Source organism: Aulostomus chinensis, chromosome 5, assembly GCF_037954235.1.
Source record: "Aulostomus chinensis isolate RoL2024-O1b breed Wild chromosome 5, RoL_Achi_v1.0, whole genome shotgun sequence".
In the NCBI taxonomy this organism is placed as follows: Eukaryota; Metazoa; Chordata; class Actinopteri; order Syngnathiformes; family Aulostomidae; genus Aulostomus; species Aulostomus chinensis.
Genome location: NC_141324.1, coordinates 27,815,273 through 27,842,689, shown reverse-complemented (window position 1 = coordinate 27,842,689; position 27,417 = coordinate 27,815,273). Strand labels below are relative to the sequence as shown.

Here is a 27,417-nt window from a genome sequence, read left to right as displayed (position 1 = left end):
CTACTTACTGCAGGTAAAGCGAAGAAAGAGACTCCGATGAGAGCGAAGGTCCCGGCCAGCAGCCGCCCGGCCCACGTCTTTGGGGTTTTGTCTCCGTAACCGATGGTGGTCAGCGTGATCTGCAGAAGACACAAAAGAGGACGGCCTGAGGCGCTTCTGTGAGGAGGGCCGTCGGCAGGACGAAGACCCTCGCAATCTGACCTCCTGGGCGGACGACGTGGCTGAAAACACGCCGCTACCACACTGCCCGTTTAAAACTCAGCCTCACAAGAGAAGTAAAGAATGTCAGATTCCCTTTCACATCCAGGACGAGACGAGCGGCGCCGCAGGTCTAATCAGCTGTCAGCTCGTCAGCGCGTGTAAAGATCAGAGGACGCTTGGGTTCATCTTTTGTACAAATTGACATGATGATGTCATCATTTAAACATTATTTTGATCCGTTTCTTGAAAGTAAATCAGGGAAAAACAGAAACTGAGAGCAGCTGTCAGTCAGCTGACCTGACTTGTGACATCGTCTATGATGTCATAGACAGGCGGAAGGCAGCGAGACGGCTACGTCAGTCGTGGTGGATGATGGAAGGAAAAGGTGGAGGACAAGTTGTTGATATCTACGTCAACTGCTTCGTGTTCTGTCTGATCACAACAGGAACACTGAGGAGTTGCACACCAGAAAACACTAGGTGGCGCCAGTCACCACAGAAGAAGAAGAAAGGAGACGAAAGGCCCATTTATGCTCAACATACGCACTAAAATGTGTGGGTCTGTTTCAAACGAGGTTACGTCACTGCTCACATACTCGCGTCCTTTATGTTGGCGTGTATGTTAACCAATACATCCACCAGGGGGCAGCACACAAGTCCAAAGTTGATGACAACAACAAACTCAAAAACAAACATGGCGACTGCAGAGGAGGTGGTCGGTGAGGCCTTTAAATACATCGCAACTGGAGGGCGGAGAATTCTTGTCTCTAGTGCTGCTAATAAGAGAAACTGACGACGAGTGAGCTAGGATGTCCGCCGGGGCATTCCATAACTTGCTTCGCTGGGCGGCCCCCCCACACCCAGCACAATAAGTCACAAAATCTCTCCTCAGAAAGTTCCACCACTGCTACTTCTTCTTTGTGTCTCACTAGAGCTACGTATCGGGTGGTGACAGCAACACTGCCCCCACGATTTCCGTAAGCATGGTGGAAACGTGCAGAAATAAGGACTGAACGCAGGGTATGGACAAAAGGCTCCGTCCGTATCCGTATTTAATGGTGAGCATAAATGGGACGAGACAGGAATCAAAGAAAGCCTGACCATGGCAGCTGTGCTACTGTATTTGGAACGTCTGTGATTATGTTTGTGGTGTTGCTACGTGACCTCACTGGTGGGCAGAGCCTTAGTGACGGACGTACCAGTCCCCACCACAGAGCATCAGCGTACGTGTCGAAGTCCTGCGTCTTGGGCTGAGCAGTGGGGTTGTCGTGGTTGGAAACTTCCATGGACACGTCGTCCTTCTCCACCAGGTAGACCAGGAAAGATGCCAGGATCAGAGACAGGAAGCCGATGTACCAGGCTGTGATCAGCTCCTACACAAACACAAGCAGGGGCACATTTTTACGACCGCCATCGTCACCTCCGCCGCATCGGGTTCATCCCTTCGGGACACGATTAGTACCATGGTCCAGGTCCGTTCCTACCTTACTGTGAGCGTAGATGGCGGAGCCCAGCAGTTTCCAGGTGCCTCCTCGCCGGTCCATGCGCAGCATCCGCAGGATCTGCAGGAAGCGCAGGCTGCGCAGGGACGTGGCCAGCACGTTGCCCTGGTTCCGTACCGCCACCACCGGCACCGACGCTATCAGCACGAAAATGTCTGATACAGAAGACACAACGGCAGGTTTTTAGGGTCTGTAACCCAACAGAGAGCAGACAACACACAGGCCAGCTGGCGGCCATCTGCCTGGACCGCTCAATCCCAGTGGAAAAAACGTTAAACCCCCCGTCGCTAGCACTGGTTATCTTGAGTCCCCTATTGACCTGCACCTTCATGATATTAATTTCATTATCAAACTTTTTTTGGGGGGGGGGGGGACAAAGCAGCAGAGCACCTGGAATGATTTTTGGCTTTTTACTCATGAAGGTTTCATGGCAGCAGAAAGTGTAGTTTTGGTCGACAGCCGATCAACCCGTGATGTCAGAGGATGGTTTCATTCTCTGGTGACACTCGGAACACTCGCACATCGTCGTTACCTAAGATGCAGAGCGGTTTGCGGGCGAACTTGAGCCTCCCCCTCCATCCTTTGTAGCGACAGCAGCACCCTGCAGCCCAGACCCTCAGGGCGAACTCTGCTCCAAAGATGAAGATGGCGAAGGTTTCCTGAGGGGGGGCGGAGTCAGACTTTTACAGCATATAGTGTTTTGAGTAGAAGGGTGAGTCGTGAAAGTCACTTTTCAACTGATCTCATTCATATGGTCTAGCTTTAGCTCCGCCTCCATGGGTATGAGTCTGTGCTTTCATATAATTCAAATAATAATAATAATAACAATGGTAATCGCGTTTTGATTCATTTTCATTTGGACAGTCATAGTTTTCTGCATCAACCAAGGCCCTTCGTCGACTGACAGTTTTTATCTGGTTATAAGAGGTTCGTCGTCACGTGACGACAAGTCAACTCCCCTGATGATTTGACTGAAACAATCACGCAAACCCACTACAAAACCCAGCTAGAAACCAAATGGTTGAAGTGATTCTCACCAGTATCACCAGCCAGTGTGCAGAAACCTTCTCGTGTTCCCTGAATGTCGTCAGTATGGCGAGAATCAAACAACCCAGAACGATTAAAAAGCTGCAGAACACAGAACAGGGAGAACATCAGTGAGCGGGAAGCATGTCAAGAAACAGGAAGTACATCAGTCAGCAGGAAGTACATCAGTAAACAGGAAGCCCTTCAGTCACTTTAGTATAAAAGCTGAATAACAAATACAGATCAACCCATCTTCCACTAAATGCAGTGGTTCATCTTCGCCACTAGATGGAGCCATATCTATGTTATTACATCATCACAAACACACAGCGGCGGTGATACGAAGCTCTTCACTGATGCAGCAGAATCACTCCCAGGATGGTCATGTGATCATGTGATGCAGCAGGACCTCTGAGCCTCAGCAGAGTAAAAAAAAATAAAGTTAATTTGAAAACCTCAAAATGTTTTGTTTTGTTTTTTTTTTAATAAAAGAAGAAGCCTTTTCTTCTGCTCGTTGGAAACTGCTGGACTCACGTCTGCTGCCCTCAAATACTGTTCGAGTCAGCACAGCGTGACCTTGCGTGACCTCGTCTCGTTCACTTGTTTGGAGGATCGACTGGTTGTCAATGACGATCCGAGTTGACAGAGGCGAGCTGTTGACCGAATGGATTCAATCTCTGTTGAAGTTTCCCTCTGGTTGATTGACGGCACGCTTCCCTCTCCTTTAAATCAGAGCATCGCCGTGGACAGCAAGGAAAGGTTTCACTTCAGAGGTGTGATGATTGAATGAGTGGCGCTGGTTAGGCTCCGCCCCTCAGCCGCTCGCTCTCTCTTTCCTGCTCCACCTTGATCGACTCCTGAATCATTCATGTTCACTCATGTTGCCATCAGACGTCTGGCTGAAGTTTCTCAAGTGCTGCACAATCACAACAGCATGAATATTTTACAGCTGCAGAGTTTTACAGAATCCACCCACAGGAAGTGACTGTGTGTGTGTGTGTGTGTGTCCAGGAAGTGACTGTGTGTGTGTGTGTTTCTACAGCTAATATTTTTTGTTCAGGTGGCACTTTGTCGTTGCTAAGTGTGATTCTGATGTCTCTCTGATGTGTCGGCGGGACAGGGGGACGTTTACACCGTCCACCATCAGCACCCTATTAGGAAGCTGCACGCTGTCATGTTACCAGGGTAACACACCGTTACCTTCCAGCTGACCAGGTCAATGAAGCGTAGTGATTCAGCTGAACTGTGATGAGGCTGAGGCAGCGTGTGCTTGTCAGAAAATGGCTGAATTCATCGATCTGCGATTATTTTGAACCTGCGTGGAGTTGCAATCTTCACTTCTGGCTCCGCCCCCACAAAAAAGAACCAGCTGCAACAGCTGATCTCACGTCAGAATTCTGGACGTCTGAATCAATCGCGCTGAACTCTGCTCCCAACCTGTCAATCACAGGGGGACCTTTCATTAGAGACGTCAGACAGGACCAGCCCCCCCCCCCCCGCCATGAATGCGCTCCCAGCAGGGATGAGCCCGGTGGAGGCTCAGCCCCCCTGAGGATTGCTAACAACCAATTTGCCGGCGTGGTTCAATAAGCGAGAGTGCAGACGAGGCAGTTCTGGCGGAGCGACGCCGGTCACAAGGACGAGACGAGACGAGCGCTCGTCTTATTGTTATTTTCTTTATTCACTTTATTTCATGATGAGTCCGAACACTAATTAGAGCTGAGTCAGCATTCCTGATGGGAACCATATCCAAACTTTCTACAGTTCAGAGGTGGATCACCGGGACGCTGGGGGGGGGGGGGGGGGGGGGGGGGTACCTGCGCCGCTGCAGCGCTTCACTCTCACGGCTCTCATCGTGTGTCAGCTGCAGCAGTTCAATGTTTTTTCTGTTACCGTCCGGGGGGGGGGGGGGGGGGGGGGGGGGGGCTGGAGCCTATCCAAGCTGGCGATGGGCCAGAGGCGCTGTCACCCTGGATGGGTCCAAAATATCCCAGATTTTCTCCTCATATAAATTTTGTGTTTGGCGACTTCGACCCTGATGTGTGTCAAGTCGTCATCAGTTACTTCCGTGGCTCTGACATCATCACTGCGGCTGCTGCTGCACGCGAAAGACACACAAGACCAAAAATTAAGGTCAAAAATGAGTTGCTGTTGTTTTTTTTTTTTCTTGTTGTCGATGGTGGCTGATGAACTCTGAGAGTGGAGCAGCCGCCACCGTCACCATGGCGCCGTCGCTCTGGGCTGAGGCGTTTCTGACCGGTGGATCTTCCACGTCTTTCTTCCCTCGCTCAGTCAGGACTCTGGTCCACCAGCGCCGCTCGGCCCGACAGCGGGTCAGACTGACAGGAGCTCACAGCGCAGTGACCCTGACGGGAGGAGCCACGTTGGGAGCGAAGGACGGACGGAATCGTTACGCTACGACGCCACCCTGACATTCATGTCAGAGGAGAGAGAGGCAGCGACGAAAGTAGACAGGATTTGTGATTTTGTAATCAGGAACACGTTCACATGTCAATCGAGGGACAGACGACGTAAAAACATCAGGAGCAGAAACCGTTTCTGATCGTCGGGGTTTCGTGACTCTGACGGATGTCCGAGCAGCGCAAACAAGCTAATTAGTCCAACTAATCACATCCATTAGAACCAGTTAGTGAATGTTTGCTAATTGGCATCACGGCACAATAAGCTAAGGCAGCACATTGTGTTTCCTGGCGGACGGAAGAAACAAACACACCGCCGATGAGCTCCGCTGCTCACTGAAACATCGCGCTGACGGATGGATCGCCGCGGCCCAACTGATGACACAGCTTCCTGTCCTCGGAAGGGGCCAATCGGATGGGTTCTCAGGTCCCACCGTGCAGACGAGCGCTGCCCCGAGACCTCATGGGAGCGAGCTGCCGGAGATCAATGCCGCTCTCTTTTAATCTCTCCCTCTGTGTTGGCTCAATAACGATTGATGGGAGTCCAGTGGTCGTCCCTGTGATGGGAACAAGGACGCCCCTCATCCCGCTGCAGCTGGTTTATACAGGCAGATGAAAGTTTTTCTGCTGATTTGGGTTTTTGGTTTTTGATCAGATGAGCGAAGAGGTCAAACAGGGTCGTGGTATCAGTGAGAGGATTGATCCAGTTTACCTTTCATGTACGCTGGAAAGACTTTAACAAGACGGAAACAGCCTCAAGATTAAAAAAAAAAAAAAAAAAAAAAAAGGGCAAAGAGGCAAGAAGTCACAAGTCACATTCCAAAGGTAACAGTTTTTAGTTTTTGTATTAACTTTTGAACCAACAGTAAAGTTGAACAAAGTTAATAAAGCCATGACAGAGACGTGAAGGCAATTCTCCGTTGATTCATTCTTGTAGGCAACACCCGAGTGGCTGCTTTTAATATCAAACAGTGCTGCATGAATCGGTCTGAAGGCAACTTGAACCCAGGGAGATCCATAACATTCATCAAGGTGCGTTTCATTTAGTCACCCCTCCGTGGCCTCATGTCCCTGCTACACCGTCTCGTTGCTATGACAACTTTCAACTCGCTAATCATGGAGTCACGGTGATGAGGGATTTCTGTACTCCAGCAGGAAGTGATCATGCCAGGGACGAGGCATGTTTGTAGTCCAACAGGAAGTGATCATGTCATGGATGAGGTATGTTTGTAGTCCAACAGGAAGTGATCATGTCAGGGATAAGGTGGGTTTGTAGTCCAACAGGAAGTGATCATGTAAGGGATGAGGTGGGTTTGTAGTCCAACAAGAAGTGATCATGTCAGAGAAAGGATGTTTGTGGTCCAACAGGAAGAGATCATGTCATGGATGAGGTGGGTTTGTAGTCCAACAAGAAGTGATCATGTCAGAGAAAGTATGTGTGTAGTCCAACGGGAAGTGATCATGTCAGAGAAAGTATGTGTGTAGTCCAACGGGAAGTGGTCGTGTCAAGGATTAGGTGGCTTTGTAGTCCAACAGGGAGTGGTCAACTGCACGGTTTCTCCACCAACAGCCAAGGAGATTGGTCCATGTGATTGTGGGTGACTGAATCAGGGAATCATCCACCGCCAGAACCCACCAGGTCAGAACCATTAAGCTGAGCTGGTGGACACCAATGTTGCGTGTTGTCTACTGCAGCTCAGGTTCCTGCAGCAGATGAAGTGATGCAGCTGCTTCTGTCCTCGTTCGTACTGAGGTGAGGCTTCCAGCGCCGGCGTCCACTGACGCACTCGGCTGACCTCAACTTTAGGGAGGACAAATCTCAAATCCTGAGTGTTAATTATCTTAGATTTCCTGACTGTATAATTAGGGTCATTCGAAGGAAATGAGGTTGAGAAACGCCTCTCAGCCTTGTGGGTAATGGACAGACAAAGACGAATGCCACACATCCAGAAAGGTTCCAAAGAATGGAGAGAGCGAATCCAAACGAAGTCAGAACCCCAATAAGTTAGGTCCAAGAGAGTTTCAGAACCGAGAAGCTGAGGAAGGAAGGAGGGAAGGAGGGAGGAGGGAAAGGCAGGGGATGGAGGGAAATGAGACAGAAATATGACAAACAGAAAAGGAAAGCAAGGGCAGGAATAAAGGGAGAGAAAGAGAAAGGAAAAGAAATAAAGAAAAGGAAATAAAGAAACAAGGAAGAACCACAAGTGACATAAAAAACAGATTGAAAGAATGAACTGTCGAGGAGAGAAGAAAAAGAAAGTCATGGGAGATGAAAAAAGAGCAGAGTGAAAGAGGAAAAGGTAGAAAAAAAGGCAGACGAGGAAGGTGGACAGAAGAAAAGGAGGGATAGAAAGACAGAGAATCAAAAAAAAAAAAAGATTCCGCACAGAGGAGATCTTCTGCAGCGCTTCTTCATGGCACCGGCACCTGATGGAGCGATGAGCATCATCTACAAAAGCCCTGATCAGGCACGACTCCGCCCCTGACTGACCTGTGGTCGACCGTTTGTCCACACCTGTCGTCGTCCCAGTGGGACACTAACAGGTACAGGAGCTGCAGGATTAGCAGGAGCCCGCTAACTCCCTAATAGCAGGCTAGCGGGTTTTTGCCAGCACACTGACAACGGTTTATCTGAAAAAAAAAAAAACTTTTTTCCTCGACATACACACAGCAAATACGGGCCTGAAAATAAATGTGAGGAGTTGCGTAAATACATCGCAGATCCCAGGGGAGTTCACAGGCCTCCGGTGGGCGACAGCGAGTTCCCGACTCCAGATGTCTGAACGTGGAACCAGGATGTAAGGAAGCATCATCGGCAGGTGTTTAGGATACCTTAAAAGGGCTTTGTGGCTCTACGGCTGCTGATCCTTCAGGAAACCCTGCAGCAGATTCCCAGGATCGACTCAGGCCTCGCAAAACTCTCAGCTCCACGTCCCCTGAGTTTAGCTACCGGCATCATATCAAAGCCTCTTGGGAGCTGTAGTTGCTGTGCATGCTAAATTAATAATAGCTGCTTTAATCTCCGTCTAAATGACAAGCTGTTCTTTATTGTCCAGAACAGCAGCAGATTGGACAAAAGCCGTCCCTGGCGATGAGACCCGAAACACAGCACGCATCTCCCCCGGTCCACAGCTGTGTTATCAGCCGGGCCCCGGTGAGCCAGAACCATGTGATCGGCACACAAGCTGAGTGGGTCTCTGAAGGCTTCGCCTGCCAACGGCTGTAATTTGTCACCTGAGCGCCCTTGAGGCCGGGGAAGCCATTACTGGCTTGGCAGCAGGAGACGTAAGCAATCAGAGTCAGCGGGCCAGCGGCGCTGTTCATTAGTGCCGGCAGCTTCGACCCGCCAGCATCTGACCACAGTGAAGCCAACTTCTCTGGAGGTGGTCACCCAGAGGAAGCACCCATGGAAGACATGAATACACCAAAACTTGTGCTTCGGCGATGGAATGTCAAAGGGATTCACTGCATACAAAACAAATCTGGGTTCTGTCTGAACCTAATCGAGGCGTCAACATTCAACACAGCCGGTTCCAATGAATCAACCCGGACTGATAAAAACCAGGAAATCAATCATGAATAAATCGACCACCTTGATATCCGATAGCTGATACCTGGAGTCCATGGAAGGACGCCGAAACGCACCGACTGACATGAAAAATAACGTTTCAACAAACTAAATGTTAAGTCGTTTGATCGCAATTCCCGGCGACGTAGAACATCCCATGGAACTCTTCAGAGCAATAACCGGTTCTTTAGCTCACTACTAGCCTGTTAGCTTGGTTCCGCTAGCACAGCGTTCAGGCTATGTCCCACCTCTACAGCAGATGTTCAATTTTTAACAACATACTTGAAACTGAACTTGGGCTGAATGGAAATGGAGGGATCAGGAGGTTCCCATCAGGATAACCAAGACATTAACGGTTGAATCGGGCTCCTGCCGGGCGCCGCTGCTCTCCGGTAAAGCACAAGTTCATTACAGCGCAAAGACGCCTCAAGTCCACCGGAGCGCTCCGACCTTGGCCTGTCTGATGCTCATTTATCCGGGGACAGAGTGGCCCCGCGGCGCTCCCCCAGTATGATGCAGTATGATGCAGGTAAGCAGCAGGTCTCAGAGGGAATGAACAAAGATATTCACAAACCAGGTTGAGGGTCAGAGCCATCAAGGGCTGGGATGCCTGACTGATTCAAGATAATCGTAATAACAGACGCAACTTCAGCGATTCAAATGTCTTTTTCTCTGATTCGATGAATCCGAGACATCAGCTCAGAAAATGGCATCAGGAATTAAATGAGAAACAAACAAATTCTGCAGTGGACCTGGAGGACGCCGGCACGTGGGCGACGTCACCTCAGGCCGACACAAAAGACCTCCACCCGACCAGTTCTTCAAGGTCCATGTCTGACTCAACAGAAGTAACGGGTTCTTCCTGGGCCAGGCTCCGCCCCTCCACATGCTGAGTCAGATTGGGCCTCGTAGTCTTCATATAGCCCTGCTGACAGAACCCATCTGAGCATCTCTTACACATCAGCCAGCATCACTCATGTATCCATGGAAACGCCTCCCATCAATACTGAAATGAAAAATGATGTGGATATGAGTCAGTAGAAATGTGGAGCAGAAGATGCGGCGTCCGTGCACCCGACTGACTGCTTTTTAATCATTTTTAATGTGACATCCATCACTTTGTCTGATCGCGGTGAATACTGGGCTCTGATTGGCTGCTGGGGGTCCATTAATTCCTGGTATACAGACACCTGTTAAGTAGTTTGGTCTAGCTGTCTGTTCAGCATCTAAATTAATGTGCTGGCCGTGCGTAACCGTAGCAACGGGGAGGCCCGCCAACTCAGTTTACAATCCATTGCCACAAGTTAACGTCTGGATTTATCTGCTGCTGCTAGCTCATAGCTGCGGTCCATCCTATTCACTGAGAACCTTATACGACGAACGTTCCAGTTATTAGTCAAACTGTCAGGCGTTACCATGGAAACAGTCTTTTATACAGTACATACATAAACACACACACACACACACATATATAAATATAAATATATACGTGACCACCAGCTCGTCCTGGATCTCAGCGTTTCTGCTCTTGTGGATTTTTTTGTTGTAGTAAAACTTGTAGCTTAAACTGTAGCCGACTGGTCAATCGAAACTAACGGAACTGATCACATGACCTCATGAGCCCAGTGAGTGAAGCAGGAATCTGTTCATTTGAGTGTGCGGATTAAGACTCTGCCACTCAGTCGCGGCGTTAAAGTCACAAGCATCCATCGGAAATCAGCCGGCAGCTAATCTGAGGAGGTTCTGGCTCAAGTTTGGTTCTGTTCAAGATCCAAGAACACAACGACACTAGAAATCATAGTTTTCTGAAACCTTGCGAGGAGAAAAATGCTCTTTGAGAGATCTGAATTCTTTCTGAGACGTTTGAGACGAGCGGAAAAATCATCAAATGTCATCAGTCGACGTTTCCTAAACCGCCTCTGAACCCACCATTCATCACCTTCGCCTTAATTTTTCATGGTTCTGTCTGAACGCTCAAATGCAGCGATGAGAAGCTGCCTCACCCCCCCCCCCCATACACACACTGACATGCATCCTGTCTCCATGGCAACAACTGCTCCTTCCTCACTCTCACTGGAGTATCCCTCTTGTCTGAATCACCATGGCGACAAATGCTCGCTTCCCTCCCTCCTGTCAGGGATCACCAGTCGTACCTCGTCTGTGTGTGTTTCCATGGCGATGGCAGGCGTGCCGCTGGGAGAGCTCAAGGTGTGGTGGATATGATTGGAGCGTTACTTAGCTGTTATTTGGGGGGGGGGGGGGGGGGGCGCCAGAAAAACAAAACACTTTCAGTCTGCCGCTGACATCACTGGCATCTGAGTATAGGATTAAATTAATGGCTCAGTTTGGTGTAAACAAGCGATTCAGATTCAGGACTCCAGAGAGCCTCTCACCCCCCCCCCCCCGACCTTTAACAAGACATGCGGCAGACGATGGACGGATGTTCCCTTAAAGAAATGAAGAGCCGCCCTGATGGCGAGCGCTCCGCTGCGGAGTCACAGCCCTGAGGTTGCGACCTCCGCCGTGATGAAGGGAAATGCTAACAGAGCTTTTTCCTGCTTTCACTTTAAAATTCAACACGGAAGGCTCGTTTGTGTTGAGCCTGCGAGGAGACGTTAAAGCCACGCGCATCCTGAAGATGAGGGACAGGAAGCTGCACCGCATGACCTTTAACCTTTGGCGGCGACTCGTCTTATCTGCTGCTCTAAGGAGGAAGGAAAGGTTCATCATCCAGTGGCATTTCTGTGATATCGCTAACGCCCTCTCACGTACAAGACTGGGACACTGATGTTCCGTAACCATCAGGAAGGTGACATCATCAGGTCCCCGCACCATCAAATCGCTCGCCGGTCAAACCATGAACAGATTTCAAGGTTGTGTGAAATAATCCAACATGGCTGCAATATGAATGCAGCAACCAAGACCAATAAGATTCGACGTGTTTGGAGTCGCCCCCTAGTGTCGGTAGATGAATCAACTCCAACAAAATCACACCTCAAAAGGTGAAGATTTGCAGGTGGCAAAAGTTCCACGATGCGCACCAACACCTCATTTCACCAGTTGAGCCAACGGGGTTTTTAGTGTCGCACTTCTGTTACGAATGTCTAAATAGTTTCTGATTTATGAAGCTGTTCCCACTGCCCCTGGTCTCCCCTGTGATGGTAATAATAGAGACGCCGTTATCTGAGTCATCAGATGTACCGACACGACCTGCCTCCACGAGCGCCGAGTCATTTAACGTCGTGAACATTTTCATCCGACAGTAACAGATCTGGACTGCAGCGACACTCGCTCCATCTGGTTCTGGACAGATGGATTCTGGGTGTAATCACACATAAATAAACCCAACTGTTCCCGCCGCGCCGAGACCTCAGCTGACGACCCTGAGACGCCGCCGTCGCCGCCACCACCGTCTCGCTCAGATTTATGACTGCAAAGAAGCTATTTCTGCTGTCTTTAACAGTTTATTTCCCATGATGTTGTTTCCCGGGCATATATCACACCAGCCGAGCCGTTACAGTGAGAGTGTGTGTGTGTGTGTGTGTGTGGGCTCCTCTTCCAGAGAATATTTGGCAGGAAATGGAATTCTGAGGAAGCAGGAGGAGACACGTGGAGGAGGAGGAGGAGGAGGAGGAGGAGGAGGAGGAGGAGGAGGAGGAGGAGGAGGAGGAGGAGGAGGAGGAGGAGGAGGAGGAGGAGGAGGAGGAGGAGGAGGAGGAGAGCTCCTTGCCAGCTTCACTGCTGAAATGAATGTGTTGTACTTTTTTCCCCTCCGTGTTCACGTGTCAGCCGTCATCTACCATCACTGACACCCGTCGTCCACGGCAACTGGTCAGGGATCAGTGACGCCACTCACTTTGGATCAGATGTCACATTCAGCAACAGATGGAACGCAGACTTCCAGCGATCGATGCTGAGGTGATCAGAAACGCTACGCGTTTTGAAAGTGGATTTTCACTCATTGAACTGAAAAGATATGAGAAATTAAATTACTCGCAAAAACAAAACAAAACATGACAAATAAGAATTCGCTCTCATGTTTTTGATACGAGACGTAAACACTGGAATAAATCTCTGCGTGACTGAAGATCGCTGGACGTCTGTTTCTCGCTGACAGAAATCCAAAGCAACAATGTTCATCTCAGTCATGAAAGCTCCGCAGGTGAGGTGACGTCTCGTCCTCTTTTCGGGGCGTCCATGTTTGCTGACAGGTGAGTGAATCACACGCCACATCTGCAGCCGTCCCAGTGGGACACGGTGCGACATGCAGGAGCTGCAGGTGTCTTTGTTGCCAGAGACGAACTCCTAATTGCTCCTCATGAGCGAGTGTGTGAAGTCTGAAAATGCTTCAAAGAGAATGTTGGAGAAGGATGGCGGCGGCGGCGGCGGCGTCTCCTCTCAGACGGCAACAAGCTGCTGCTCTCGGCGGCTCAACTCACACGACAGCGTCGTCGCTCCTGACAGACGATAATTTGATGATCTGTTAGGAGCGGCGTCGCTGTCTCACAACTGACGTGTTGGAATCTGCATCCGTGTCCAACTCTAACTCATACCGCTTATCCGTTACTGGTGGTGGTGGTGGGGGTGGAGCCTCTCCCCGCTGACATTGGGCGAGAGGCAGGGTTCACCCTGGACGGGTCGGTTGCTAGACGCCCACGCGACTTCTGAGCCACGCCTATAAACTCCCATCAGGGTAATTACATGGTGATGACGCTGATAACAGGGATCTGAAGCATTTACACAAAAGTCAGGAAGGAGGTGTTTACAGAGCCCATCAGGGACCCGCCCATCCAGGCCCCCGAAGGTGAAATTCCCGTCATCTTCTCCACAGAGGAGCTGATTATCAGCTGTGATGTCATGACCCTCAGAGGTCGACTCGGCACCAGCCAGCCGGTAGATGGTATCTGCTCCTGAAGAAGTTCCTCTCATAGCAACTGGGATTCTAGAAACAGACTCACAGGGAAACACTCCACGAGCCTCAACCCTCGCGTCACAAAGGGACATCTCTGGTTGGTGGAGCGCTCTGTTACCATGTGAAATGAACACGTTGCTGTCGGCCATCTTAAGTTTCCTGAGCTCCTGACCAGAAACATTGATAATACGTTGTTCAGTTGACCAGCAAACGCAGTTGCTGTGAACAACACCGGGTCAGAGACGCGGAGAAATGTAGAAATGTCCTGTTTAACTAGCAAAAACAAAAAAAAAACTAAACAAAAACAAAACACTGATATATTCACAAGTTTTAACTAGCAGTTTATCCAGTTTACTAGAGCATCACACCCACAGGTAGAACACCTGACGACCACAGCATCTTCCTGTCAAAGGGTTTTCCTGTCACAGGCCTGAGACCAACTACAATCCCTCCGCAGGTTCTGTATTATTTATCGTGTTTTTTTACCCTCAAATGTGCTCCCATCATTGTTGGTGTTTCACGTTTCCATAGGAACCGTCTCTGTGCTGCCTGGCCGAGACTGCGTATCTCAATGGGACTTCGCTCTTCTCGATATTTATAGATGAGCTCTATTGTGAATCAGGTCGCCACCGTTTGTTATTCCCAAAAACTGAAAAACTGGGTCCCAGGGAAGAAAAAAGGTCACGAAACCCCATTTTAGATTGAACGAAAAAAAAAAAAACCTGAACCTGGGTCCAGTTCAGAAACCATTCACCTGAACCGCTTCCTGTTCTTACTGAACTTCAGCAGGAACGTCGGATGAGGTCAGCTGAGACAACCGTCAGGGTCACACACGTCTGACTGAACATCTCCCAACGGACAGAACCAGAGACCTTCAAAACCAGGCTGGTGCAGGACCGACCAATGAGAATACCACCGCCGCCTCTGGTCCGTGTTCCCACCGCAGCTGGCGGCGCCTCACTCTATTCCCACTGTCACATGTGCACAACTGTGGCTAACGCTAGCTCACTGCCCACTGCTGAGTGGACACCTTCCTCACTCGACCCTCACAGCAGGAGCGAGCGAGTCACAGTCCTCACCTACACAGCTACTACTTGATTTATAGTTGTGTTAAACTGACGCCGTAGGTTACTGCACAAGTACACCTGTCCACTACTTGTACTACTGATGAGGCCTCGCTGCCAGCTCGCGTTTCAGCGGCGTACCAGCAGATATACCAACTACATCAACTACAATCGAGCTCGTCTGTGCTGCCATCGCTCAGGTGGTCTTTGTCTCCTCTAATCTGGGTTCCATTCACGTCCTCTTACTAAACGTCTGCTGAGACTTTGTTTAAAATCCCACCATCAGACGTTTCTGTATTTTTAGTTTCGCTTCCGGGCTCCTCCAGTTTTTATCTATTGAGGTCAAACACTTCGGCGAAGCTCCCAGAGGAGTCGGGTTAACCTGAGGGAGGGAGCGATGGTGGCGGCGGCGGCGGCAGTGAATCACAGCTAATAATCTCCGTGCTGCCTGGTTTCAGTGTCTTTATTTATAATCCAACGTCACCACAGGAAGTTCCACTGAAATGACATCAGTTCACTTCTGTGAGCCTCGTTTCATCTTTTGGTTTCATGAGGGACAAAAATACAATTAGAAATGAGTTTAATTGGTTTTTAATTCACCATAAAACGTTGGTAATGTCTCCACGATGTAACAAGAGCGAAGTTTCATGTTCCGACTGAGATTAAAACTTTATTAGAAACTAGTTGAAAAGACCATCCGTTCAGTAAACAGCAGCTGAGTCTGCACCATCAGACACCAGATGAGAGGACGCTGCCATTTAGTTTCCATGGTGACCAAAACACCAGAGAGGCTGCTGAGAACACATTTTGTCAACCCCTCCTCCAACACACACACACACACACACACACACACACACACACACACACACACACACCAGCTCGCTGCTGTGCCGCTGGAGTAAATATGGTAATTTGACAGGAAGCAGTCTGACAGCCACGATCACTAAACATTTTGATTCCTGGAAGGAAAAAAAAAAAAAAATCAAACAGCTGATCTGTTTCAAGATCCCAAATGTGGAGGGCGAGCCAATCAGAGCACAGATGAGAATACCCACAAAAACACACACTACACACAACACACCACAACGCCTGACCCGCAACAACAACACGCCTGATCCACAACAAAAGGACTCTGTCGTTATGTTGTTGCGCTGTTTATCTGAACTGATCGGAGACCAGCCCCCCAAGTGGCCTTTGAGAGATTCTTCTCTAAACCTGTATTTTATATTCCAAGTTCTCACTAATTGGAGCCGTGAGCTCACGGAGATGTTTCTCCCTCCCAGAATGCAGAAAGAGCCAGCCACGTGTATTTAGCTTGACGCAAATGGAGGCTAACAACGGCCCACCTCCATCCATCCATTGTCTTCCGCTTATTCCTATTAAGGGTCGTGGGGGGGTGGGGGGGTGGAGCCTATCCCAGCGTCAATGGGTGAGAGGCGGGGTTCACCCTGGACAGGTCGCCAGTCCGGCTCACCTCGCCGTCTGATATAATCCAGATCTTCTTTACCCGCAAGTGTGATCAGTAACCAACCAACGCTTACACATAAGAACTAACTCGAACCCCTCAGGTTTGACCCGGTTGGGTCAAGTGTGACCAGCTGGCGCATTAAGCTGAACCAACTCGCTAAGAGCAGCGCCAAAACCAGAGGTTTTCTAGCACAGAGTTCACCGAACTAGAGGTGTGAAAGTGACCTCTGTTCTGTTAAGAGAGTTCTGAGTTCGGAGCAAACAATGCTGACTCATCAGTCTGAGTTGATGCGAAAACAAGCAGAACGGACCTGAAATCAGAAATCGTTTCAGAACGATTCCAGTAGGAATGTGTCTGAGCAGCGACTGGACTGGATAGACTTCCTGTCACCTCACCTTGACCCCGCTCACCTGACTGGACTGCATGTGATAGATTTCTCATTCCTGATCAATACATCCTGCACTGTCCTGAATTGATTAGCTTCAGCTGATCCATGATTCTTTTTAAGTTCCACTGATGCCGATATTGACTGTACAGAGAAAACACTCACACGGCTGGTTTCAGAGCTGTAGAACAGCTGAGCCAATAACAAACCATGGTACTGGTGTGTGTCAGGATCTACGTGGTTCTTGTGTTTATGTACCATCAGACTAGAAGATAGAAACTCTCTTCTAGAGAGCTGAGATCTGCGCTGGTTAGCTTAGCACAATGGCTGGTGGTGGGTGGGAAGTGTTAGCATCAGCTAGCTCAGGTCCAGGATGTTGGTTAGCTTGGTACAATGACTGGTAGTGGGTGGGAAGTGTTAGCATCAGCTAGCTCAGGTCCAGGATGCTGGTGTGTCCAGCAGGAGTCCTCCTCCTCCTCCTCATGATCAGTAGCAGCAGTCGCTCTTCTAGTCCTCAACAAACGTTTGGTTCTGTTGACCCAAGTTCCAGTGGAGCTTTGGAGGTGCTGCGTCAAATCACTGCGCCCAGTCAGGAAAGTAGTTCCGGCTACGTGCCTACAATGTCTCCTCATGTTAAACTGTTATTCATCACCAATGTTACTCTCAACCCTGGTTATATTAATGTAGGCGGAGACAGAGCTATGCTAACACTTCCCACCCACTACCAGACATTGTGCTAAGCTAGCTGGCGTGGAAATTGATTAAAGATGAAGCGCTCAACAAACGGTAGAAAAACAGTTTGATGAAAAAAAGAAAAGAAAGAACTTTGGCCCCTCGTGGCATTAGTATAGAGTGTTGGGTCTACGGGGAGGACGCAGATGAAAGGAGCAGAAACAATGGTAGAACATGAGAGCAGAAGGAAGAATATAGTTTCAGACAGAAACTTTATGCAGCAGAAGAGTCAAAGATCAGGCTGATCTTCATCCGGAGCCGAGTCTCTTCTTCAGGCTGCGGCGCGTTCTCTAAAGCTGCAGGCGCTCGACCTACTTTACCGCCGACACATGCTGCATCTTAATGTGAGTTCAGTAGGTGAGCGAGCTGCTAACAGGCAACGTGGAGGACTGAAAAAAACACTGCAAACGTCCTGCAGCAAGATGGCGGTAGCTGCTCCTCTCTGGAAGGGAAAATCAGGAACGAAGAAGATGATGCAGGTTTATTACACGGGAGGGAGGCGGCACATCTCGCTGCTCCGTGAAAGGCAGGGACACCGAACAGAACCAGTAACTGATATAAACTCTCCAGCTGGTGCTGTTCTGGTAGGGAATCTTCCAGACAGAAGATGGAGCAGCAGGCACATGAAGCAGGACGTACGAATGCTGGACAAACAGCAGGAGTCACGCAGAGCGGCGCCACTGACCGCTCGGTTCATCAGTGAGACGTGAACACAGACGGCGCTCTGGCCTGCGTCCTTCTTCACTGTGTCACTCTGATGGTTCCCCAGAAGTTCTCCAGTGAACATCTCGAACCTGAACACAACACTGAGGACGTAGCGAAGCATCCTGATTTGGTTCTGAAAGTTCTGCGGGACTCAGTTCCCTGCGTTCCATTTTGGTTATTTCATGGAAGATTGCAGACTTTTGAGGAAACATTTCCATCGTGTTCCCTGTAAGTCAAAGATATGTTAAGGAGAAAGAGTTCCAGTTCAGTTTGTACTTTACCAGAGTGTTCTGAGAACATTACAGACTTTAGAACATCTCCACAGTTCTTTAAAGGTTACAAGGATGGTATTTGGTGGAATAAGAAAGGAACATTCTGTATGTATATAGAAGAGACCTGCGGAACCCGGTGGTCTCGATGTACGGAAAAAAAAAGAAGTCCTGGCTTGTATTTTTGTAACCAACCGTAACTTTCATGGGCGGAGCTAAGACCAGAAAATTAGCCATCTTCTAACTCTGGTGCAAAAATCTTTTTATTACCTGCAAAAACTGTTCACACTGCCCTTTTTCTAAATTAAATCAATTAAACTAAATTAAATACCCAGGACTTTAGCGCGCTGGTACCTGCAGCACGTTCTGGCAAGAGGGACATTACAATAGAATGTTGTCTCCAGGGGTGACACTACGGCTCCGGAACACCAGAGTTCCACCAGATGACATTCTTGTAACCTTTGAGATCTCTCAGGAAAACTTTCCCAGTACAGGAACACTGTGTTCCTCATACAACATGGAGACACAGGGAACTCCAGAGGGTCCCAGAGTTCCTGCAGCTTCAGTAACCACGATAATAACTGATGCCATATCGGACGCCTGCCACCTCACTCAATCATATATGTGACCAGTTTATCCTGTGACATCCCAGAACAGTCCGATTAAAGATGGCGTCTTGTGTCTTGTCAGTAATTTCACTCGCAGGTTTCTGTCCTCGTCATTATCTGGGTCAGTATTTGTAGCGTGGTGCCCCGGCGGAGTGTCAGCATGACGCCGTTGGCAGCATTAACACTTGTTCTCCTATCAAAGCGAGCGTGCGGCGTTTCCTCAACCATCAATACGGCCTGTTAATCTGTTCCAGTAACAGCAGAACCTCTCGCCGTCCAAGAGGCTGAGCGGGAGAACGAGCGTGAGAAGGTGTGAGTGAGAAACACCACAGAGAGGAAACAAAGATGGATGACGGAGGAAACGTCCTGGTCAGCAGGAGGATTCCGGCTCTCCTTCCCTTTGGAGCGGTTTTCTAAAAACATTGTCACGTATTTGTTGCTGCTGTCACTTTTATTTTGAGCCTCTTTTTAATCCTAGCACAGGCAATCAAGTTATCAATCACAAATTCTGGCTCTGACGCAGCCGAACATCATCAACTGTAGGGCTGCAATCACTGAACACTTTCATCAGCAATTATCATGATTAGTGGCTGAAATGTTAAGACTTTAACATTTCCCGGAATCCCAAGTGACTTGAGAAGCTTCCGTTGTCCAGCCGCCCGTCTTTAATGACACAAAAGCAGCAACTCTGGATATTTAAGAGTGTGGGAGCACCCAATGTTCGACGTTTCGGCTCGCAAGCAATTAAATGTCGACCTTCAGAGCGTTTCCCACACGCCTTGATCAGCCACCACCAGGGGGCGATCAAGATGCTTCGCTTTCACTCTCTCTGGAGCCGACACGCTGCTGTGTCCACTGCAGTTAGAACCTGCTAGAACATACCAGGAGATAGAGCCTGATTCACAAGGTTGATATCACGTGAGCAATATTACCACGGCCACTACAAAGACCAGAAGACGTTTCTGCTGCTGAAACAGGTCAAACAAGGACGTTGCCGCTCCCACTCATCAAGCATCTGTTTCTCCTGAGTTCAGACGAGTGTTACAAACACTTGGTCAGTCGCTCTCGGTGATGTCATTAGCCAAGGTCATCACTGGCTCATTAGTCCACTTGGCGAGGCGGATGGTTTGAACTCCTGCCGCTGACCCCTGGAGGTCATCAGAGGGACGGTGTCATTGGCGTCGTCGAAAGAAGGCTCACGTTCACATTGGAAGTTCAAGAGTTCAAACTGAGGACTCGTTAGCGAGGAGCCAAAGTTCCTTTTAAGACACGTCGTATGAAGTAAAGCTCCCGAGCTGTACTGTTGCACAGGCGCAGTGTGTCCAAGACGGCCAACGTTCTCTGGTGTCGGCCATGTTTTTTGGTCGAATCAGATTGACACACAGTTTGAAAAGTGAACTCAAACTCTCTCTCCTCTCTACACAGCAACCCAATCAAACCCTGGACCTTCCTGCTGCTATGGCAACGCTGCTACACATCTGTTAACAAGGTTCTCATCAATCTGTTGCTCCTTGAGACGACCAAAGACTACCTGCACTCAGTCGTCGGTGAAAGAACTGAAACTTCAGAGTCTGAAGGTTTTATCCTCTTACGAGTTCATCCAAAAAAAAAAAAAAAAAAAAAGGTGATGCAGTGTTAACCATCACACACACACACACACACACACACACACACACACACACACACACACACACACACACACACACACACACACACACACACACACACACACACAGAGGAATTTTATTTCCAGGGGAGCTGATGGTCTCCAACACTCGACTCCTCCAGCTGACAACCTGCTGCTGCAAACATGCGATATTTTGGTTGCTGAGCGTTTTTAGATGAGGTTGCCTAGTAACTGAGACTCTTTGTTGTACAGGGCTGTGTCATCGTGCCATAACATTGCTCTCTCTCTCTCTCTCTCTCTCTCACACACACATATACACACTTATCTGAACAAGCGCACTCTCTAACATGATAAATATAGGCAGCCATTGATGGAGTCACCATACTCGTGTTGTCTCAGGGGAAGCATGGTGTCGGCTTCACTGCTTGAATACCTCGCCGCCACAGCAACGGCGCCTACAAACATCCTTGAACAGTTTGAAAGGCTCTGCTGCCGCACGCATCGTCAGCTGCAGATCAGAAGGGAGAAAAGTTGACACATACAGAGGAGCTCAGGCATGGAATGGAGGACCTGAGAGCAAGGCAGGCCTCCCGTGTGTCTATCCAGTGGGGTCACTGTGGGAACAGGTCACATGTTCACCCACAGTAACCAGCACGTCCATCCAGATGCCAGTGGGGAACTTAAGGGGGAAGACTGGTGGATTGTGAAAGGAGATGAATCAGGACGAGAGACAGAATGTCTCACACCTGATAAAAGGTCTATGCTGACCAAGGGGGGGCGAAGGGAACCCACCACAGAGGAGACAGAACTCAGGCTCCACCCCTCGCTGGAGCCGGAACACAGCTGACGTTCTGATGCTGACCTGATTGAGACAACACCGTGTAAACAGCACCGACAACCTTCAGCCGAGCAATGTCATAGAGTAAGAAACAATCCGATTATCTCCATCTAATTTTTGAGGTGTGCTGTCTACACGTTAAACCTGAACTTCCTTCCTGGACGTTGTTGAGCATTTTTGCAACGTCAGTCGAACGTCTTCCTCTTCCAGCGAGCTTTAAAAACTCTCCTCTAAAATCAGAGTTCTGCCTGACTGGCGAGAAAACACTCACGACAGAAATGGTGTCAGGTCACTCGGAAGTAGAGCATGGCGATGTGATGTGGGCGTGGCGATGTGATGTGGGCGTGTCTTCAGTCATTAGTCTCTGTAAACAGGAACAACTGAAATATTCTGAGAGAAACCCACAAAAAAACAATAAAAATATCATCTAATTTAGAGTCAAGTCTGCCGCCAGGTTACTGACGTCCATGTAAACAGAACCAGCGTCATTTCTTACATGTACGATCGTCTCAGGACGGTTCTCAACAGACACCCCATCCTGGTTCCAACGCTTCAACGCTAAGACAGAAACTGGTCCACCTGAGAGGAGGGAAACAAACCTGGTTGGTCCTCAAGTCGAGACTCGTTGTTTCCTTGACACAAAGGACAACGCACCCGTTTGGAGACAACATTCAACTGGAAAGAGTCCCTTTACATTTGGCCTCTCTAACGTCCGAAGTTACAACAACAAGGAGCACGAACGACACATTCACTGACAATAACGCGTCACAGATTTGATCTGATGTTACGACCAGTCGGTCTTTGGCCTGCTGCCTCCAGGAGAGGTCCCTCTTAAAGAGACTTTCCTCGGGGACATTTCCACGCCTGTCAACTCCAGACTGAGAGGAATAACAAAAGGATCAAAAAACAGAGACGTGAGTTGTTTAAAGACCTGGAACTCTCCTCCAGGTTCCCAGAACTCACAGAGCTTCTTGCAGAGTGAAACAACAAAGCCCAGGTGCCCTCGATTAAACCCTCCTTGGAGAATCACGACAAAGGAATTGTCTCTGTACTTGTCGTGTTGGATCTTAATGGTTCATTTCACTTCCTATTACAGAGACCTGAGCATTTAAGTGGCAATCAACACTAAGCTGAAGTCCTACAGAGAGTCAGAGGAATGAGTCTTACAAACCCTGAAAGTTCTCATCGCAGAGCATCCAGTTCCCTCATCACCAGGTCAGTGACCTGAGATCAGGCGTGTGGCCCCCAGCAGCTGCAGATATTAGCAGGTTCAGTTCTAGCAGATCAGATCCACCAGTGAACACCAGACTGGTGGATGTTGGCGTGGTGGAGAGTCTTAAAAACCTGAGTCTGAAGGAGCCTACAGAGGTGGTGGAGGTCATCAAAGGTCATCAGGGGGAAACACAAGAAGCCTGAAGCTTAGTGGTGGTGACCTGGAAGTCATGTGACCCTCGCGTAGTTCCTTCATAAACTTAAGTTAGCTTAGCACTGCTAAGTATAGCATTCAGGCTGCCAGCATCATTAGAGGGGTTCATTAGTTAAGATGATCCTGAGGAACTGAACCTGGAAGATCATCAACTGTTGTTCACCAGAGCTGATTTACTGATTCAATCACCACAGTCACATGGAGCGATCCCATTGGCTGCTGGGGGAGGAACCAGGAGATGACCACTTCCTGTTGGTGGAGGAACCAGGAGATGACCACTTCCGGTTGGACTACAAACACACCTCATCGCTGACACGATCACCTCCGGTTGGACTACAAAAATACCTCATCCATATCTATCATTTTGTAAATATTCATAAGGAGTCAAACATTTTATTTACGGAGTTACACAGGGTTCTGTGTTTGGCCCGTTATCATACACCTTATATACAAGCTTCCATCAGACAATGTTATTAGTAAACCACCGTCTACCACAGTTGTATACACACCAATGAAGCACAGTTGAACCAATTAGCTACCCGAGCAACATAAACACCAGGATGAGCTCTGATTTTTCACCAACATTCTAAGAAACACCTCAGATAAAAGGGTTCAAGGCGATGTAACTGTGCTACATGAATCCAGATTTAGAAATGTGTAGTTGAATGACATCAGCTTTTCAAAAAGGCGCGTGTTCAACGCTTAATGAGACCTTGACAAAGGTATTTTTCAAACACTGTAAGTTGAGATAAAGACAGACTTTGGTGGCAACATTTGAAGAAGTCGATGGAGAAACATGGACAAAGGAGAAACCTTCTTCAAAGGGAAATAATAATAAAAAAAAAGAGCTGGCTGGATAGAGTGCAGCTCTCATGGTTTCCGACAGCCAGCGATAGGAAGACGAGGAGAAGTGGATTGTGTGTAGGGGTTTGGGGAAATGAGGGAAAAGTCGCCAGAGAAATAAGAAAGAACAACAAACATAGGGGGGTGAGAGGCAGAAATGAAAGGCCGGAGAGAGACGAGGAAAGAACAGAAGACAAGTGACAGCTGGTGGCAGAAAGTGAGCAAGTGCTGACAGAAGCTGATAGAAGAGAGGAGGCAGGACAACGGAGAACATGACCTTTCAGAGGAAACCCTGAGTAGCTGGAACCCAGAGAGAAAACTGACACGAATCAACCAAAAATGTATAAATGAAACACGCAAAATCGAATTCGTTTGCATGAGCAGAGGGAAAGATCGATATTGATGTCCGAGTCGCATGCAACGCCGAAAAAACAACGAGAGAAAACTCAGTTCGCACCACGAAGAGCTGAGAAACCGATGACGCTGACGAGAGAAGAGACAAATGGCTGAACGACTGGGCTTAACGTAACAAACAGGGAAGAACCAGGCAATGGATATATGGCGGACATATTTAGCTGCAAGCATGAATAAACGGTTAAAAAATGTAATGAGTAACTGTTGAAGTAATCAGAGAGAAGCGGTGTTAACTAATGGATACCTGCTTGGAACAGTTTGCTGGGAATAAACGTTTTCAAATGGTTCAAATTCCCACCGCATTAAAACATTTCTGTAGTTTTTGTGTGGCTCTGAAAGACAGCAAACACACCAAAACACGACCTCCTCATTTGCTCGATTAAACACGACCCAGATTAGAGTAAATTCAGGGGAGTCCATTTGGACCTGAGTGGGAGAGCAAATGAAGCACAACTTCATTATCGTTTCTTGTGTTGTGAATTATTCTTGTGAGACACTCACGGACAGCTTTGATAACACAGTGATTCATTACAACCCGGCCAGTAAAACCGATCAGCCCAGTGAAGGAGCTGGTGGTTAAGGGCTGGATGGTCGAGCTAAGAGTGTTTGAGGGTGGCTAACACACTCAAAGAGGTGAGGCCAGTGATCAATTATTCACAAGCCTGGGTGAGCTGGAAAATGTCAGGAGGCTCTGCACATGCTCAGACCGCATCGCTACAAATGTACACTATCTGCAGATCTGGCAGGCTGAAACGCTACTCGCTGGAGTGTCTTCCTCCCGGTTCAAGCAGAATCCCTCTGTGATCGAATATCTGACAAAAATATCTCTTCATCTGATCCGTAGCTGGCAGAAATATTCAGGAGTTTGTACCCGGAAGATCAAATAACCATCAACAAACATTACAACAAACACCACTCCACTACAGCCATCGACATCCTCATCAGCTCTTATCTGCATCGATGCTGATTGTACATCATGTGATGTCTGGTAGAATTTAAGAAATAATGACACAAGGCCAGCGGGAGGTGCATGAGAGGACAGCTGCTTGGAAGGGTCTGATTTCAACTCTAATCATGATGCTAAATCAGAAGTGCAGGCCCTCGGAAGTCACCACCGGCGGGTCACACCCGACCACGGAACTCGTCGCTCGACAACCTGCTTCCTCACATGATCACGAGCAAAGAGAGGACATACAACCGCAGCCTCTCGAGAGGAGGTACAGGACACAATCATGTTTAACCGACACAAATGTACTGAACACAATTTTTCACATTTTTTTTTAATCCCGTGTGCTGCGAGAAACGACACGAAGAGCAACTTGTGCTGGATGCCTGAGGCTCAGCGGTTTCTTTGCTAAAAGTAGAGCGGCATCAGGAAACACGACCTTCCTGCTTCACCAACACAGACGAGCGTCAGCTGACTACTAATAATTCATCACATTTCAACACGTCGCGGCTACAGAAGCAAGCACAGCTTGCGGTCCCAGTTTGATGTCTTTTTCATTATCTGGCATGTTCCTCCTGCAGTTAGAAAAACAAACCAAGTCACCCCATATTCCCGACAGATGTATAAACCAGGTTCTTCTGGGTCTTTTAATTTGAAACAGAAAACTAGATTCAGCATTTTCCTGAAATCAGGTTACAGCTGAAAGTCCAGAACAATGTGATTACAGAGCAAAGATGCACCAAAGGTTGAAGCAATCCTGCTGCCCATCTATCAGTGTGGGGGTGAAGGTGCGTCACAGGCTCATTCCCTGACAGATCCGTGGAGATCAACACATACAGATGAATCTTTTACTGGCAGGTCTTCAGGGGTGTGGTCCTGGTTTTATGAGGTTTTATAAATGTCTGTTGTTGCAGATTCCATTATGGCAGTAAAGAAAAGACATCTGCACATCCCAGGGCCCAAATGTTTTCCAGATCTAATTATCCCTTAAATGATGCCTTAAAGGCAACAGAGCGGGAGGGGTCTTCATACCCGTCTTGTCCCGAGGTCCTCATCCATCATCTCCAGTCTGGCAGCCTACATCACCAGACATCAAGAGGACCGAGGTGTAGGGGGGGGGGGTTCCGCTTGAATGAATTCTGATCATTTTTGAGGAACGTCGCTTCCTGTCCAACGTCCACAGAGACAGAGAACCTTGTCTAAGGAGATGAGACCAACGCTAGTTAGCTTAGCACAAGCGATGGTAGTGGGTGGGACATGTTAGCTTAGCTCAGTTCACAAAAGCCTTTTTTTTATTTTTTTATTTTAAATTTTACACTCAGGTTTTTTTTTTCCTTTTTCAGAAAGAGCAAATGCAAATGAGGGCAAAAATCTGAAAACAACCTGGAATCAGCCTGTGGTCCGTGACTGTCCCCCGACGTGATGCCACCAGGAGGAAACCGTCATGCTTGAGATGTTTTTGAACAAAACTACCGCGATCTGGGGTTTCTGTTGTAGGGGGTTGATAGCTGGACTGAAAAATGAACAGGAAGTGAACTGTAACACTGAACGGTTTGTCTAGTAACAGTGAATCAGAAGCACAATTAAACAGGAAGTGTTGCTGCCCTTTACAAACGTTTGGAATCGGAAAATCCAACTTCAGCAGTCTTGCCGAGGCTCTGCCACCATCTCCCGCTGTGTCCTCGCCCGCCCTTCAAACACCACACGTGGGCTGGCATCTCTGTCGGTGATTTGGCTTTAATGTGGGTTATATATGACCAGATATCCCCCGCCGGCTGCCACTGATCCAGTTAGGATCCTCATTTACATGCATAAGCGACTCCCCTGGAAGCAGCTCACCTTCTCAGTGACAGGCCGGTGGAACAAGTCTTCAAGTTTGAGAGCAAATTTTAACCTCGATGAAGATCAACGAGTGTTCAGGGGGAGAAAAGTCTCCCGTAACGCTGAAGAAACGCAGCCGACACACTTCAAAGGAGGTCATAAAGCACAATGCGCTGATGATGAAAAAGCGTCTGATTCGGTCAGAAGTCAAGCCGGATGTGAACGTGACGTGAGGGTGGGTGAGCGACGGTGGGCCGGGCTGCTCTAACACGGCAAAAGATGAGTCATATTAGACTAAACATCAATTAGCAGTTATTAGTCAGCTACTAGAGAAGGGTTGGCTCAGCAGTTCCAGCTCCCGCAAGCCCCGATATCTTCAAAGCGAAAAGGACATTTTAACTACCAAGACACACAGGCAGTAAAGGGAGGGTTTTAGAGTCACAGAAGCTAATTCAGGCTTCGTAACCTGCTGGTAACCGCTAATGTAGCACATTCATCCTCACACCATTATTCAACCACCCCTCCCCGCTCACCCTAGCACATGAAATCCATCACAGCATGTGAGGCACATTAAATTTAGCATAAAAATCAATAATCCAATACAGCCACCGCAGGAAGTGAACAATTTTAGTTACATCTCTCA

At 48.5% G+C, this 27,417-nt stretch overlaps 1 protein-coding gene across 5 annotated transcripts in view; it reads right to left on the bottom strand.

Annotated features, from left to right (window-relative positions):
- Positions 1–27,417, bottom strand: part of kcnq3 (potassium voltage-gated channel, KQT-like subfamily, member 3) — a 57,979-nt gene that overhangs the window by 16,471 nt on the left and 14,091 nt on the right. For all 5 annotated transcript variants that reach the window (XM_086204392.1, XM_086204396.1, XM_086204395.1 and 2 more), the window contains exons 3-7: positions 2,740–2,830; positions 2,235–2,361; positions 1,685–1,857; positions 1,400–1,573; positions 9–119 (exon numbers count right to left, since the gene is read on the bottom strand). In XM_086204392.1, coding sequence (XP_086060518.1) covers positions 9–119; positions 1,400–1,573; positions 1,685–1,857; positions 2,235–2,361; positions 2,740–2,830 — 676 coding nt within the window. The remainder of the gene's footprint in view (positions 1–8; positions 120–1,399; positions 1,574–1,684; positions 1,858–2,234; positions 2,362–2,739; positions 2,831–27,417) is intronic.